The 16,213-nt window shown below is 37.1% G+C and overlaps 1 protein-coding gene across 1 annotated transcript in view; it reads left to right on the top strand.

Moving 5' to 3' along the window:
* Positions 1-16,213, top strand: part of CATSPERB (cation channel sperm associated auxiliary subunit beta) — a 128,332-nt gene that overhangs the window by 57,460 nt on the left and 54,659 nt on the right. Inside the window, exon 15 of the mRNA XM_029236149.1 lies at positions 7,128-7,272. Within this exon, the coding sequence (XP_029091982.1) occupies positions 7,128-7,272 (145 nt within the window). The remainder of the gene's footprint in view (positions 1-7,127; positions 7,273-16,213) is intronic.

Genomic DNA, 16,213 nt, shown 5'->3' with positions numbered 1-16,213 from the left:
ACAAAGCAAAACAAAACAGAAATCCACAAACAAAAACTCTAAGTATCTAAGAATTAATCTAAGAAAAGATTTCTAAGACCTATATGTAGAAAATTATAAACTTCACTGAAGGACATTTAAAACTTTATAAAGAAATGAACATAAACATGCTTGTGGACAAGAAAACTTGACTTATAATACCAATTCTTCCTTAAATTAATCTGTAGATCTAATACAACTCTAATCAAAATCCCAAGATTTGTTGTGGAGTTTAAGTTGAGTCTAAAATATATATGGTATATGTCAATTATACCTCAATTAAAATTTTTTTAAGTAAAGCAAAAAGAAAAAAAATAATTATACATGGAAAAACAAAAGACCAAGAGTAACCAAGACACTTCTGAAGAAGAATAAGAAGGAGGGACTTGTATTACCAGATATTAACACTATTTTAAAAGTTGTAATAATTTTGGAAATGCAGTTTTGGGCCAGGAATACACAAATTGACCAATGGGATAAAATAGCCCACAAGTAGACCCATGCAAATCTAGAATATTGATAGAGGCCAAAGTGACATCACAGGGGGAAATAAGAGACTGCTCAAAATGGGATGGGAAGTTTGGTTATACATATGGAAACTGTTGAAATATATCCCCACATTGTAACATACATCAAGCTCAAGTCCTGACAGATTACTAATTTAAATATCAAAACTTTTAGAGGGAAAAAAATGAATATCTTTCTGAACTCAGTGTGGGAAAGCATTTTAAAACAAGACTAAAAAAACAATAACCACAGGGCTTCCCTGGTGGCACAGTGGTTGAGAGTCCGCCTGCCGATGCAGGGGACATGGGTTCGCGCCCCGGTCCAGGAAGATCCCACATGCCGCGGAGCGGCTGGGCCCGTGAGCCATGGCCGCTGAGCCTGCATGTCCGGAGCCTGTGCTCCGCAACGGGAGAGGCCACAGCAGTGAGAGGACCGTGTACTGCAAAAAAAAAAAAAAAAACCATAAAAGAAAAAGAGAACTTCACCTTCATTAAAAAGAAGAATTCTGGATCAGCAAGATGGCAGACTAAGAAGCTTCAGGCCATTGCTCTTCCACAGAGACACTGAGTTAGCAACAATATACAGATCAGAGTACCTTTACAAGAACTTTAGAGACCAGTTGAGAAGCTACAGCACCCAGACCAACATAAAACCAAAAAAGGATTCTAACAAAGGGGTGGGAAAATCTGCAGTGTTTGCCCATCTGTCCTGCCCCCATTCAATCTGGCATGGCACAACCAGGAAGAAACCTCCCACACCAGGGATCCTCCCTTGGAATAGAGACAGAAGAGTGGGCCTTGTGTCCAACATTCTGGCTTGTCTGGGGGCTGCTCAAGGGACTGGTTTCTGTCTTGCCTAACTCAGAACACTGATGCAACATGCAGCATTGTTTGGAAACTGCTGAAAAGGGGGAGTAATATTGACAAGATGGCAGGCTAGGAAGTTTCAGACCATCACTTTCCCCCAGAACCACAAAGATAGCAGTATACAAACCAGCATACCTTTGCAAGAACTCTACAGGCCTGTTGAGAAGCTACAGCACCCAAACCAAGCTAAAACCAAGAAGGGATTCCAGCAAAAGGGATAGAAAAACTTGCAGCATTTTGCACATACATCCATGCCTCTCCTCCTATTTGACTTAGTGCAGCACAACTTGAAGGAAACTTCCCACACCGAGGAGTCTCCCTCAGGACAGAAACAAAAGAGCTAACAGTGCATCCAATATTCTGGCCAGACCAGGGGCTGCCTGACAGACTGGAATCTGTCTCACTTGACTCAAAGCACTGACGGAACTGGCAGCCTTGTTTGGAAACTGCTGAAAACAGATATGATCACTACAGCACGTTAAAATTGCAGTTCTGCAGGCAGATGCCAGCGGCGGCAAGAGCTTATGGGCTTCTGAGAAGAAGCAGGGATAAGCAGTTTAGGGAATTTGAGACAACTAAAAGCACAGAACAAGCCAGAGAAGACACATCCTCAGAAAGGATTTCAGAGGTCCTAGAATCTCTAACTGGGCAGATTGGTAAAGGTCTGCCTAAAGCCCGTCCATAAAAACTGGAAATGTGGTTGCTTTATCTGATGCCCAAGTCTCAAAACAACAACAGCAACATCAGAAGGCGTACAAAGAAACAGGCATACATGATCCAATCAAAGGAACAAAATAAAACTCCAGAAAATGACCTTAAAGAAACGCAGATCTATGAGATGCCTGACAAAGAATTGAAAACCACTGTCATAAAGGTGCTCAATGAGTCAGACAAGAACACAGATAACTAAGTGAAATCAGGAAAATAATGCATGGACAAAGTGAGAATATCACAAAGAGATAGAAATCATTTTAAAAGGTCAAACAGAAATTCCGGAACTGAAAAATACAATAACTGAACTGAAAAACTCACTAGACAAGTTTAACAGCAGACTAGATCAAGCAGAAGAAAGAATCAGCACATTGAAGAGAGGTTATTTGAAATCATCAAGCCAGAGGAGCAAAAAGAAAAAAGAATGAAGAAAAGTGAGAAGAGAACCTCAGGAATTTACAGATACTATCAAATGGGCCTACATATGCAATTATGGGAGTCCCAGAAGGTGAAGAGAGAGAGAGAAAGGGACACAGAGCTTATTTAAAGAAATAATGGTCAAACACTTCTCAAATTTGAGGGGGAAAATGGACATACACATTAAAGAAATTCCAATCAGAATAAGTCCAAAGAGACCAACACTGAAACACATTATAATCAAACTGTCAAAAGTCAGAGACAGAGTCTTGTAAGCAGCAAGAGAAAAGTGACTTTGTCACATACAAGGGAACTTTCATAAAATTATCAGTGGATTTCTCAGCAGAAGCAGTGCAAGCCAGGAGGGAGTGGGGTGATATATTCAAAGTGCTGAAAGGGAAAATAAACACAAAAAACTGTCAATCAAGAATACTGTAGGGTTTCCCTGGTGGCGCAGTGGTTGAGAGTCCGCCTGCTGATGCAGGGGACACAGGTTTGTGCCCCAGTCTGGGAGGATCCCACATGCCGTGGAGCGGCTGGGCCCGTGAGCCATGGCCACTGAGCCTGCGTGTCCAGAACCTGTGCTCCACAACGGGAGAGGCCACAACAGTGAGAGGCCCACGTACTGCAAAAAAAAAAAAAAAAAAGAATACTGTATTTGGTAAACTGTCATTCCAAAATGAAGGGGAAATTAAAATTTTTCCCAGGTAAACTAAAGCTGAAGGAGTTCATTACAACTATACTTGCTCTGCAAAAAAAAATGCTGAAAAGAGTCCTTCAAGACAAAACTAAAGGATGCTAGATAGCAACATGAAGTCACATGAAAATAAAAAGTTTTGCAGTAATATAAAAACATGGACAAATACAGTAACTTGTATTAATGTTATTTTGGTGCGTAAGTTCACTTTTAATTCTTGTATAGGATTTACATGAGAAAAATATTTTAAAAACTATAAATATGTTAACAAGTATATAATATAAAAGCATGTAATTTATGACATCAATAACGTAAAGTGTGGGGGTGGAGCTGTATAGGAGGTGATTTTGTATGCAGTTGAAGTTAAGTTGTTATCAGATTAAAAATAGAATGTGGGCTTCCCTGGTGGCACAGTGGTTGAGAGTCTGCCTGCCAATGCAGGGGACACAGGTTCGTGCCCCGGTCCGGGAAGATCCCACATGCCATGAAGCAGCTGGGCCCGTGAGCCATGGCCGCTGAGCCTGCGCGTCCAGAGCCTGTGCTCTGCAACGGGAGAGGCCACAACAGTGAGAGGCCCGCGTACCACAAACAAAAACAAAAACAAAACAAAAAAATAGAATGTAATATTTTATGTAATTGCAGTGGTAACTACAAAGAAAAATATATATGTGGAATATATACACAAGAACCCAAGAAGGAAACCAAAGCATGTCACTACAAAAAAAAACCCCCAAAACACAAAGGAAGATAGTAAGAGAGGAAAGGAGGGACAAAAAGCTACAAGACATACGAAACAATAAACAAAATGGTAATAGTAAATCCTTCCCTGTCAGTAATTATTTTACATTTAAATAGACTAAATATCCCAATCAAAAGACATAAATTAGCTGAACTGATTTTAAAAAAAACACAGGATGCAATTATATTCTGTCTACAAGAGACTCACTTTAGATCTGAGGACATAGGCTGAAAACGAAAAGGTTGAAAAAATATTTCATGCAAATGGCATCCAAAAGAGCAGGGATGGCTATACTGTTTTGTAATCATACAAAATAGACTTTAAGTCAGAAATCATTGCAAGAGACAAAGACATTATATAAGAATAAAAGGTCAGTTCACCAAGAGGATATAACCATTATAAATATTTATGCATGAAACATCAGAGCAAACTTTGAATATAAATATGAAGCAAACTTTGAAAGAATGAAGGGAGAAATAGATAGCAACATAATCGTAAGAGACGTCATACTCCACTTTCAATAATGGATAGAACAACCAGACAGAAGATAAATAAGGAAACAGAAGACATGAACAACACTGTAGAGCAATTGCACCTAACCGATGTAATCAGAATACTGCACCCAGCAGCTGCAGAATAAATTCTTCTCAAATACACACAGAACATTCTCTAGGAAAGATCATATGTGAGGCCACAAAGCAAGTCTCAACACACTTAAAAAGATTGAAATTATACAAAGTATATTTTCCAATCACAGTGGAATGAAACTAGAAGTCAATAGAAGGAAAACTGGAAAATCCACAAGTATGTGGAAATTAACACATTCTTAAACAACCAGTGAGTCAAAGAGGTAGTCATAAGGGAAATCATAAAATACCTTGAGAAAGTTAAAATGAAAACAAGACATATTGCAGCACTATTTACAATAGCTAAGATGTGGAAGCAAGCTAAATTTCCATCAACAGATAAATGAATGAATAAAGAAGATGTGGTGTATATATACACAATAAAATACTACTCAGCCATAAAAAATAATGAAATAATGCCATTTGCAGTAACATGGATGGACCTAGAGATTATCATACTAGGTGAAGCAAATCAGACAGAGAAAGATAACTATCATATAATATCGCTTACATGTGGAATCTGAAAAGAAAAAAAAAAGATACAAGTGAACTTATTTCAAAAACAGAAAGAGACTCACAGACATAGAAAACAAATTATGGTTACCAAAGGGGAAAAGGGGGTGGGGAGAGGGATAAATTAAGAGGTTGGGATTAACACATATACACTACTATATATAAAACAGATAAACAAGGACTTACTGTCTAGCACATGGAACTATACCCAGTGTTTTTTAATAACCTATAAGGAAAGAGAATCTGAAGAATATATATATATATATATATATATATATATAACTGAATCGCTGTGCTGTACATCTGAAACTAACATGATATTGTAAATCAACTATACTTCAGTAAAAAAATAATAAATAATCTGTGAATAAAAACTTATGGGATGCAGCAATAGCAGTACTAACAGGGAAGTTTATAGCTATAAACACATATTAAAAAGAAAAATCTCAAATTAACAACCTAATTTTACGACTTAAGGAACTAGTAAAAGAAGACCCACCAAACCAAAGCTAGCAGATGGAAGGAAATAATAAAAACTAGAGAAGAGATAAATGTAATTGAGAATAGAAAAACAATAGGAAAAAAAGCAATGAAATTAAGAGCTGCTTTATTGACAAGCCTTAGCTAGATTAACTAAGAAAAAGAAGACAACTAAAATTGAAAGAGGGGACATTACAGTTGATGTCACAGAAATAAGGAGGATATGAGAATATTATGAACAGTTGTATGCAAACAAACTGGATAACCTAGAAGAAATGGTTAAATTCCTAGAAACATACAACCTACTAATTCTTAAATTGTGAAGACATAGGAAATCTGAACAGACCAATAACTAGTTAGGAGATTGAATCAGTAATCAAACCTCCCAACAAAGAAAAGCCCAAGATGGGATGGCTTCATTGGTGAGTTGTTCCAAATGTTATATTTAAAGAAGAATTAACACTAATCCTCCTCAAACTCATACCAAAAAAAATGAAGAGGAAGGAACACTTCCAAGGTCATTCTATGATGCCACCATTATCCTGATACCAAAGCCAGACAAGGATACTACAAGAAAGGAAAACTAGAGACCAAATCCCTAGAAAACACTGATGCAAAAATTCTCAACAAAATACTAGGAAACTGAACTCAGCGGCACATTAAAAGGATTATACATACCGTGTGGGATTTGTTCCTAGAACACAGAGATGGTTCAACATATGAAACTGATCAATGTAATACACCACATTAACAGAATGAAAGAAAAAAAAATCACAGCATCATCTCAATTGATACAAAAGAGCATTTGACAAAATTCAACATACTTTCAAGATAAAAATACTTAACAGACTAGAAATAGAAGAAAACTACCTGAACGTAATGAAAACCATATATGAGAAACCCACAGTGAGCATTATGCTCAATGGTGAAAGACTTAAAGCTTTTCCTCTAAGATCAGGAACAAGGCAAGGAAGCCCACTCTCAACACTTGTATTCAATATAGTACTGGAAGTTCTAACCAGAGCTATTAGACAAGAAAAAGAAATTTAAAAGTATCTGCATATAAAAGGAAGAAGTAAAATTATCTCTATGCACAGATGATATGATCTTGTATGTAGAAAACTCTGAAGATTCTACGAAACAAACGAAACAAAAACAAAAAAACCTGATTAGAACTAATAAAGGAATTCAGCACAGAAGTCTCATTTTAATATGGATAAGCACTCTCCTCCATATCCAAATACATCCAACACTTCATCCTTTTATGAACAAGGAGGACCAGTTGGGAGATGATGGAATAACTTTGTTCTTTGGTTCATTCACAATGCATACTGTTTAAAACTGAAGACTGCCATGTACACTTTTGCACAAACTCTAGGAAGGAAATAGATGGTTGACCAAGTAGGTAAGGAGTCTGTCTGTACGTCTGTGTGTGTGGGATGGATGTGGGAGTATGGTCATGGTACATGACTTTTCTTATGTAGGACGATTAGGTAACTGATGACTGTTACATGGCAGCTCTTTAGTGAGGTATTATCTTTTTATTCCCTTAGGTATGGCTTTCAATTGATGGCGGCAACACCTTTGAATTAATAGCTGACTTTCATGATGATATCATAAAGAATACTTATCACAGTTTTTATACTTCAGATATTACTTTTGTTTCCCGAAGTGGAAAGGTTTACTTGACAAAGGCAGGTGAGGAATTCACTTTTATTGGTATAAGCACTACCTGTGAGCCAGGGATTAGAAGATTTATTTTAAAATCTGCCATATTAATGAACTAATCCTAAGGTCACAGACCTATTAGGGGTGATGGATTTAAAAAAAATTTTACTGTAATAAACATAACAAAATTTACCATCTTAACCATTTTTAAGTGTATAGTTCAGTGGTATTAAATACATGCACATATTCTGCAAGTATCTCCAACATCCATCTCCATAACTCTTTTCATCTTGAAACTCTATACCCTTTAAAAAATAAATCCCCACTTCCCTCTTCCCCACAGCCTCTCACAGCTACCATTCTACTTTCTGTCTCTGATTTTGACTACTTTGGTACCTCATATAAGTGGAATCATACAGTGTTTGTCCTTTTGTGACTAGATTACTTCACTTAGCATAATGTCCTCAAGGGTCATCCATGTAATAGCATATGTCAGAGTTTTCTTCATCATTAAGGCTGAATAATATTCAGTTGTATGGTATATATGACATTTTGCTTGTCCATTCATACATCAGTGGACAATTGGGTTGCTTCCATGTTTTAGCTCTTGTGAATAGTGTTGCTATGAACATGGCTATACAGATATATCTTTGAGACCTGCTTTTATTTCTTTTGGGTATATACTCAGAAGTGGGATCGCTGGATCATATGATAATTCTATATTTAATTTTTTGAGGAACTGCAATACTGTTTACACAGCACTGTACCATTTTACATTCTGATCCCCAGTACAAAAGAGTTCCAGTTTCTCCACATCATTGCCAACCCTTGTTATTTTCTGGTCTTTTGATAGTAATCATCCTAATGGATGTGAAGTGGTTTTTCATTATAGTTTTGATCGCATTTCCCTAATTATTAGTGATGTTGAGCATCTTTTTATGTCCTTATTGGCCATGTTTTAATCTTCTTTGGAGAAATGTCTTTTCAAGTCCTTTACCTGTTTGTTAATCAGATTGCTTGTTTTTATTGTTGAGTTTTAAGAGTTTTCTATTTATTCTGCATATTAATCCCTTGTCAGATATATGATTTGCAAATATTTTCTCCCATTCTGTGGGTTACCCTTAACTAATTTGGTTATTTCTTAAGTAGTTTTTTGATGCTATTGTAAATGGAATTGTTTTCCTAATTTTGTCTTCTAATTATTCATGTTAGTGTACAGAAATGCAACTGATTTTTGAGTGATGATTTTATACCCTGCTATTTTGCTAAATTCCATTATTAGTTCTAATAGGTTTCTTTCTTTTTTTTTTTTTTGGTAGAAGCTTTAGGGATTTCTACATATAAGATCACATCATCTGTGAACAGAGATGATTTTACTACTTCCTTTTCAATTCTGATGCTTTTAACTTCTTTCTCTTGCCTAACGGCTCTGGCTAGAACTTCCAGTACTATATTGAATAGAAGTGGTGAGAGTGGGCTTCCTTGCCTTGTTCCTGATCTTAGAGGAAAAGCTTTAAGTCTTTCACCCTTGAGTATAATGTTCACTGTGGGTTTCTCATATATGGTTTTCATTATGTTTAGTTAGTTTTCTTCTTTTTTTTATAATTTTTATTGGAGTATAGTTGCTTTACAATATTGTATTAGTTTACACTGTACAGCAAGGTGAATCAGCTATACATATACATATATCCCCTCTTTTTTGGATTTCCTTCTCACTTAGGTCACCATAGAGCACTGAGTAGAGTTCCCTGTGCTATACAGTAGGTTCTCATTAGTTATCTATTTTATACATAGTATCAATAGTGTATATATCTCAATCCCAACCTCCCAATTCATCCCACTCACCACCCCCCATAGTTTTTTTCTATTTCTAGTCTGTTAAGTGTTTTATCATGAAAGTATGTTGAATTTTGTCAGATGCTCTTTTGTATCAGTTAAGATGATGTTGTGGGTTTTTTCTTTCATTCTGTTAATATGGTATACTACATTCATCAGTTTTCATATGTTGTTTGCATTCAATGTTCCTTGCATTACAGGAATAAACCCTACTTAGTCATGGTGAATAATCCTTTTAATGGGCTGCTGAATTCTGTGTGCTAGTATTTTGTTGAGGATTTTTGCATCATTACTCATCAGGGATATTGGTCTACAGTTTTCTTTTTTCTGTTTTGATAGTGTTTTTGTCTGGCTTTGGTATCAGGATAACACTGGCTTCATGGAGTGAGTTGGGAAATGTTCCCTTCTTTTCAATTTTTTGGAAAAGTTTGAGAAGGATCAGTATTAGCTCTTCTTTAAATGTTTTGTTGAATTCACCAGTGAAGCCATCAGGTCCAGGGCTTTTCTTTGTTGAGAGATTTTTTATTACTAATTCAATCTCCTTACTAGTTTTAGGTCTATTCAGATTTTCTATTTCTTCACGATTTACTTAGTCTTGTAGGGTTTTTTTTCTAGGAATTTTTCCATTTTATTTAGCTTATCCAATTTGCTGGTGTACAGTTGTTTATAATACTCTCTTATAATCCTTTATACTTCTGTAGAAGTAGCAGTAATGTTCTCACTTTCACTTCTGATTTTAGTAATTTGAGTCGTCTTTCTTTTTTTCTCAGTTCATCTAGGTAAAGGTTTATTGATCTTTTCAAAGAATCAACTTTTGATTTTATTGATTTTCTTTCTTGTTTTTTGACTCTCTATTCCATTTATCTCTGCTCTAATCTTTATTATTTCCTTTTTCCTTGCTAGCTTTTGGTTTACTTTGTTCTTCTTTTTCTAGTTCCTTAAGTTTTAAAGTTAAATTGTTGATTTGAGAAATTTCTTGGTTTTTGTTTTAACAATTTTAATTGAGGTATAATTGACATATAACGTTATATTAGTTTTAGGTATACAACATAATGATTTTATATTTGTAGACATTGCAAAATGATTACCACAATAAGTCTAGTTAACATCCATCACCATACATAGTTACAGATTTTTTTTTCTTGTCATGAGAACTTTAAGATCTACTCTCTGAGCAACTTTCACATATGTAATACAGTATTATTAACTACAGTAACCATGCTGTACATTACAGGTATATGTAATTTTATTGTGCTTAGCTTTATTGCACTTTGCAGATACTGCTTTTTTTTTTTTAACAAACTGAAGGTTTGTAGCAACCATCCATTTTCAGATGATGGTTAGCATTTTTCAGTGATAAAGTATTTTTAAATTAAGGTATATACATTGTTTTAAAGGCATAATACTATTACACCCTTAATAGACTACAGTCTAGTGTAAACGTAACTTTTATATACACTGGGAAACCAAAAAATTCATGTGACTTGCTTTATTGCAATATTTGCTTTATTGTGTTGGCCTAGAAACAAACTTGCAGTATCTCTAGGTATTCCTGTACATCTCCATGACTTATTTATTTTATAGTTGGAAGTTCGTACTTTTTGGCTCCCTTCGCTCATTTCTTCCTTTTTTTTTGTGGTACGTGGGCCTCTCACTGTTGCGGCCTCTCCTGTTGCGGAGCACAGGCTCCGGACGCGCAGGCTCAGCGGCCATGGCTCACGGGCCCAGCCGCTCCATGGCATATGGGATCCTCCCGTACCGGGGCATGAACCCATGTCCCCTGCATTGGCAGGCGGACTCTCAACCACTGCGCCACCAGGGAAGCTCTCTTCCTTATTTTTTTTGGGATACGTGGGGCTCTCACTGTTGTGCCCTCTCCCGTTGCCGAGCACAGGCTCCGGACGTGCAGGCTCTGCCGCTCCACGGCATGTGGGATCTTCCCGGACCGGGGCACGAACCCGCGTCCCCTGCATCTGCAGGCAGACTCTCAACCACTGCGCCACCGGGGAAGCCCTCTCTTCCTTATTTTTAATGTAAATATTTAGAGTAATAAATCTCCCCCTTAGCACTACTTTCACTTCATCCCATAAGTTTTGGTATATTGTATTTTCATTTTCATTTGTCTGTAGGTATTTTACAATTTCCCTTGTGATTTCTTCTTTGGTAGGTTGCTAGTTTAAATGAGTGTTGTTTAGTTTCCACAATTTTGTGAATTTCCAGTTTTCTTTGTTATTAATTTTTAACTTCATCTCCTTGTGATCAGAGGAGATACTTTGTGTGATATTTATCTTTTTAAGTCTGTTGAAACTTAATTTGTGGTATAACATATGGTCTGTCCTGGAAATTGTTCTATATGCCCTTAAGAAGTGTATGTACTGTTGTTGGGTGGAATGTTCTGTGTATGTCTATTAGATCCAGTTGGTTTACTGCACTGTTTAAGTACTTGATGTCCTTACCTATCTTCTGTCCGGTGTTCTGTCCATAATTGTGAGTGGGGTATTGAAGTCTCCAACTACTGTTGTTTCAGCTGTTGATGTCACAAAATTATATCCTTATCCATTGTGTGCCTCCAAACATAAATTAGTAATTCTTTTAAATGCATAAGTCTCCTAAATTATGTAGAAAAGGAGATTTGGAGTTACAAACCCAAGTTAACAGTAAGTAATACTAGCTTTTACATTAACCATTTTTTTCTTTAAATGTATTAGTCTCTTAAATCATATAGAAAACAGAAGTACACTTACAAACCGTTATTCACTTTGCTTCAATGATTTTTCTTTCTGTTCCTCAGACTTGCTAATTTTCATTGTCCTATTTTCAAATTAACTGATTCTTCTACCTTTCAATCCCTCTAGAAAAATTTTTTTTTTTTTGCGGTACGCGGGCCTCTCACTGTTGTGGCCTCTCCCGTTGCAGAGCACAGGCTCTGGATGCGCAGGCTCAGTGGCCACGGTTCACAGGCCTAGCCACTCCGTGGCATGTGGGATCTTCCCGGACCAGGGCAGGAACCCGTGTCCCTTGCATTGGCAAGTGGACTCTCAACCACTGCACCACCAGGGAAGCCCCCCTCTAGCAAATTTTTAATTTCAGTTATTGTGCTTTTTCAGCTGTAGAATTTCTTTTTGGTTCTTTTAGTTTTTCTGTCTCTTTATTGATATTTCCATTTTGTTCATGTATTATTTTCTTGACTTTTTCCACATCTTCCTTTAGTTTTTTGAATATCTTTAAGATGGAACATTTCTGTTGATTTAATTTTTTCCTTTGAATGGGCTATATTTTCTGTTTTTTTTTGTATGCCTTGTGATTTTTTTGTTGAATACTGGACATTTGAATCTAATAATATAGTAGATCTGGAAGTCAGATTCTCCCCCTTCCCCAGGGTTTGCTTTTTCGTTGTTACTGTTTTTGTTTTTTTATTGTTGTGGGCTGTCTCTGTGCCAAGGATTAGCCTGCAATGTAAGCTCAAGATCTTCTTAGGTCTTTCCTGAGCCTGTACCTTTCCCCAAGTGTATGTGGTCAGTTTCTAAATTTTCCTTGTGTATGCAGTTGCTTTTGAATGTCCTAATCTTTCTCCCGAGCTTTACTGAGATATAATTGACATAATATTGTGTAAGTTTAAGATGTACAGTGTAAGGATTTAATATATGTATATATTGCAAAACGATTATCACAATAACATTAGTTAACACATCGGTCATCTTACATAGTTATAATTTTTTTGTGTGATGAGAACTTTTTAGACTTACCCTCCTAGCAACTTTCAAATATATGTATAGTATTGTTACCTATGTCACTGTACTGTATGTTGCATCCTCAGAATTATTCGTCTTATAATTGGAAATTTGTCCCCTTCAACCACCTTCACCAATTACCCCTTCCCCACTCCCCTGCCACCACACTCCTGGCAACCACCATTCTGCTCTCAATTTCTATTAGTTTGACTTTTTAATAGATTCTACATATAAGTGAGGTCATACAGCATTTGTCTTTCTTTGACTTATTTCACTTAGCATAATGCCTTCTGTTTCATCCATTGTTGCAAATGGCAGGATTTCCTTCTTTTTAATGGCCAAATAATATTCTATTGTGTATATATACCACATTTTCTTTATCCATTCATCTGTTGGTGAACACTTAGGTTGTTTTCCTGTCTTGATTATTCTGAATAATGCTGCATTGAAAATGGGGATGCAGATATCTCTTTGAGATAGTGATTTCATTTCCTGTGGATATATACCCAAAAGTTGAATCACTGAATCATATGGTAGTTTTATTTTTGATTTTTGTGGAGTCTTCACACTGTTTTCCACAGTGGCTGCACCAATTTACATTCCCACCAACAGTGTTCTCTTTTCTCCACATCTTCACCAACACTTGTTGCCTCTTGTCTTTTTGATAATACCTCAGATGTCCTAGTCTTTAATGTCTGGTTCCCAAAAGGGAAAAAAAGAGACAAATGATGGGGTAGATAAGGGGGAAGGGCCCAGACCTTTAAATTCCCTGGAAGTCATTTCAGCCAGTGGGGAGTGGACTTGCAACAATGAAAGAGGTGCAACAAGATTGGCCACCCTCCTTTTTGTCTGCACCTCTGTGATAAGAAGCTGCAATCAACAAACAGAGCACAGATCCCCAATATTTGGAGGACAAGGTCCTTTTTGCCCACACTGGCTCCTGCAAGCTGTGTGCAACAGCCCCAGGAACACATGCATAACTGCCTGCCCTGAGGCTAGAGGTGGAGGATGGGTAGCTTCTACTGTGCTAAGGGCTGAAATTAACCACGATTTACTACTCGAGTCTTCCTCTGGAAGTTGCAAGCCTTCAATAGACTCCAGAGTTCCCAAACTATTACATCAGATAGATTCTTCCAGTGCAATTGTTGTCCAAATGGGGAGAGAGATTCCTAGTACATCCCATCTTCCCAAAATCCTCTGGTGGTGGTGGTGGTGGTGGTGGTGGTGGTGATGATGGATTTTTAGGATCTACAAAAATAGGATCCTATGAACAACCCTAAAGCAGGGGGACTCTGAAACATCATGCTTTATTCTCATTTACAATTTCAGTGATTTTTTTTACCCTCCCCAAAGACAAATAATAATAGCTCCCACTCACTGAGCTACTATAGTTGTACTCAGCATGTTACAAATATCATCTCATTTAATATTCACAACAACCAAGTTGAAATAGGTAATGTTAAATTACTTTTACAGTTTAAATTGATATGATTAAACTCACACAGCTTGGGCTTCCCTGGTGGTGCAGTGGTTAAGAATCTGCTTGCCAATGCAGGGGACATGGGTTCGAGCCCTGGTCCGGGAAGATCCCACATGCCACGAAGCAACGAAGCCTGTGTACCACAACTACTGAGCCTGCGCTCTAGAGCCCACGAGCCACAACTACTGAAGCCCATGTGCCTAGAGCCCATGCTCCACAACGGGAAACCACCGCAGTGAGAAGCCCGTGCACTGCAACGAAGAGTAGCCCCCGCTCACCGCAACTAGAGAAAGCCCATATGCAGCAATGAAGACCCAATGCAGCCATAAATAAATAAATAAATAAATAAATTTATAAAAATAAAAAAAAATAAAGTCACACAGCTTGTAAGAGGTGGAGGTGGGTAAATGATAAATGGCTCTCCATTTACTTGGTTTGGTAATTTTGTCATTGATGTCAAATTTCGTCATTGATGTCATTGATCAAGCCTACATAGCTCCTCTCAGTTTGCACAGTTGAAAGGAAAAATTCATATTGATTGACCTTATTGACAGATGCCTCCCCCCTTCCAACACAGTTAAATTTTGTTAACCTGTCTTGGAGCCTAGAATGATAAAGGGGACATGGCTCTCAATTTATTTCTCTATCTCTATGATCTGCCTTTTCATGTTGTCATTCAGTTATTGAGGCTTTGAGATCTTGTCTTGTTGAATCTATTAATTCATTAAAGTCTTTTGATGCAAAATACAGAGGAAATTTTACCTTATCTTGGGATATGCTTTGTCCGACTGGGTTCTTTATATCTCTTGTATGCTATCAGTGCCTTCCTATTCTGCCGTTTCCTCTCCCCTTCCCTCCCCTATTCTACCTTCTTCTTTACCCCTTTCCTCCCTCACATCTTCTCCTCCTTCTCTTCCTCCTCCTTCTCTTTTTCTCTGGTTCATCACTAAAGTGTGCAGCACTGGTAGATCTTCACTTTGCTCTGATGCAATGTGGGTAAATTATTCTTGAGACTGTTTGCTTCACCTCATCTAGGTTAGCACTTGATTCATTCATTCTCTCAACTCAGTAAAGGACCTTGGAAGGTGGTGAACCTGACTTCACTTAAGAGGGCTGGGTTTTTCCTTTACTTTTCCTTTGGAAACCATCTCATCCACTGTTAACCTCTGTCTCCTTAGGAGGATATTACTGGGAGTCCCCAGGATTTTGTTGATTTACCTTCCTTCTCTCTATATTGCTTTAAAGGGTTAGACATAGAGTAGCGTGACCTGTTACATCAGAAGTTTCTCTTCCTTTCCTTAGCTCATACTTTTCTGCCTTTTGGAATAATATGGCTCTTTTGTTGTTGTTGTTGTTGATTCCTGCTGGTGGTTTTGTTTACTCCAATTTATTTATTTGTTAAAATATACACAACACAGATTTTAACATTTTAATTTCTTTTAGGGGCATATGGCTCAGTAGCATTAGGTATATTCACATTGTTGTGCAACCATCATCACCATCCATCTCCCTCCAGAATGTTTCCATCTTTCTAAACTTAAACTCCATAGCCATTAAACAATAACTCTCCATTCTCTCTTCCCTCCAGCCCCAGGCAACTACTTTCTGTCTCTCTGAATCTGACCACTCTAGATACCCCATATAAGTAGAATCCTACAGTATTTGTCCTTTTGTGACTGACTTATTGATTTAATATGTCTTCAAGTTTCATCCATGTTGTAGCATATATCAGTACTTCATTCCTTTTTATGGATGAATAATATTTTATTATATGGATTTGGCACATTTTGTTCATCCATTCATCAGGATATTTGGGTTGATGGACATTTGATGTTTTTTACACTTTTTTGGCTTTTATGAATAATACTATTATGAACATCTGTGCTGTGTACAAGTTTTGTGTAGACATATGCTTTCAGTTCTT

Source organism: Monodon monoceros, unplaced genomic scaffold, assembly GCF_005190385.1.
Source record: "Monodon monoceros isolate NGI ecotype Baffin Bay Population unplaced genomic scaffold, NGI_Narwhal_1 Super_Scaffold_21, whole genome shotgun sequence".
NCBI classification, from domain to species: Eukaryota; Metazoa; Chordata; class Mammalia; order Artiodactyla; family Monodontidae; genus Monodon; species Monodon monoceros.
This window is presented reverse-complemented; position numbering and strand designations above follow the sequence as displayed.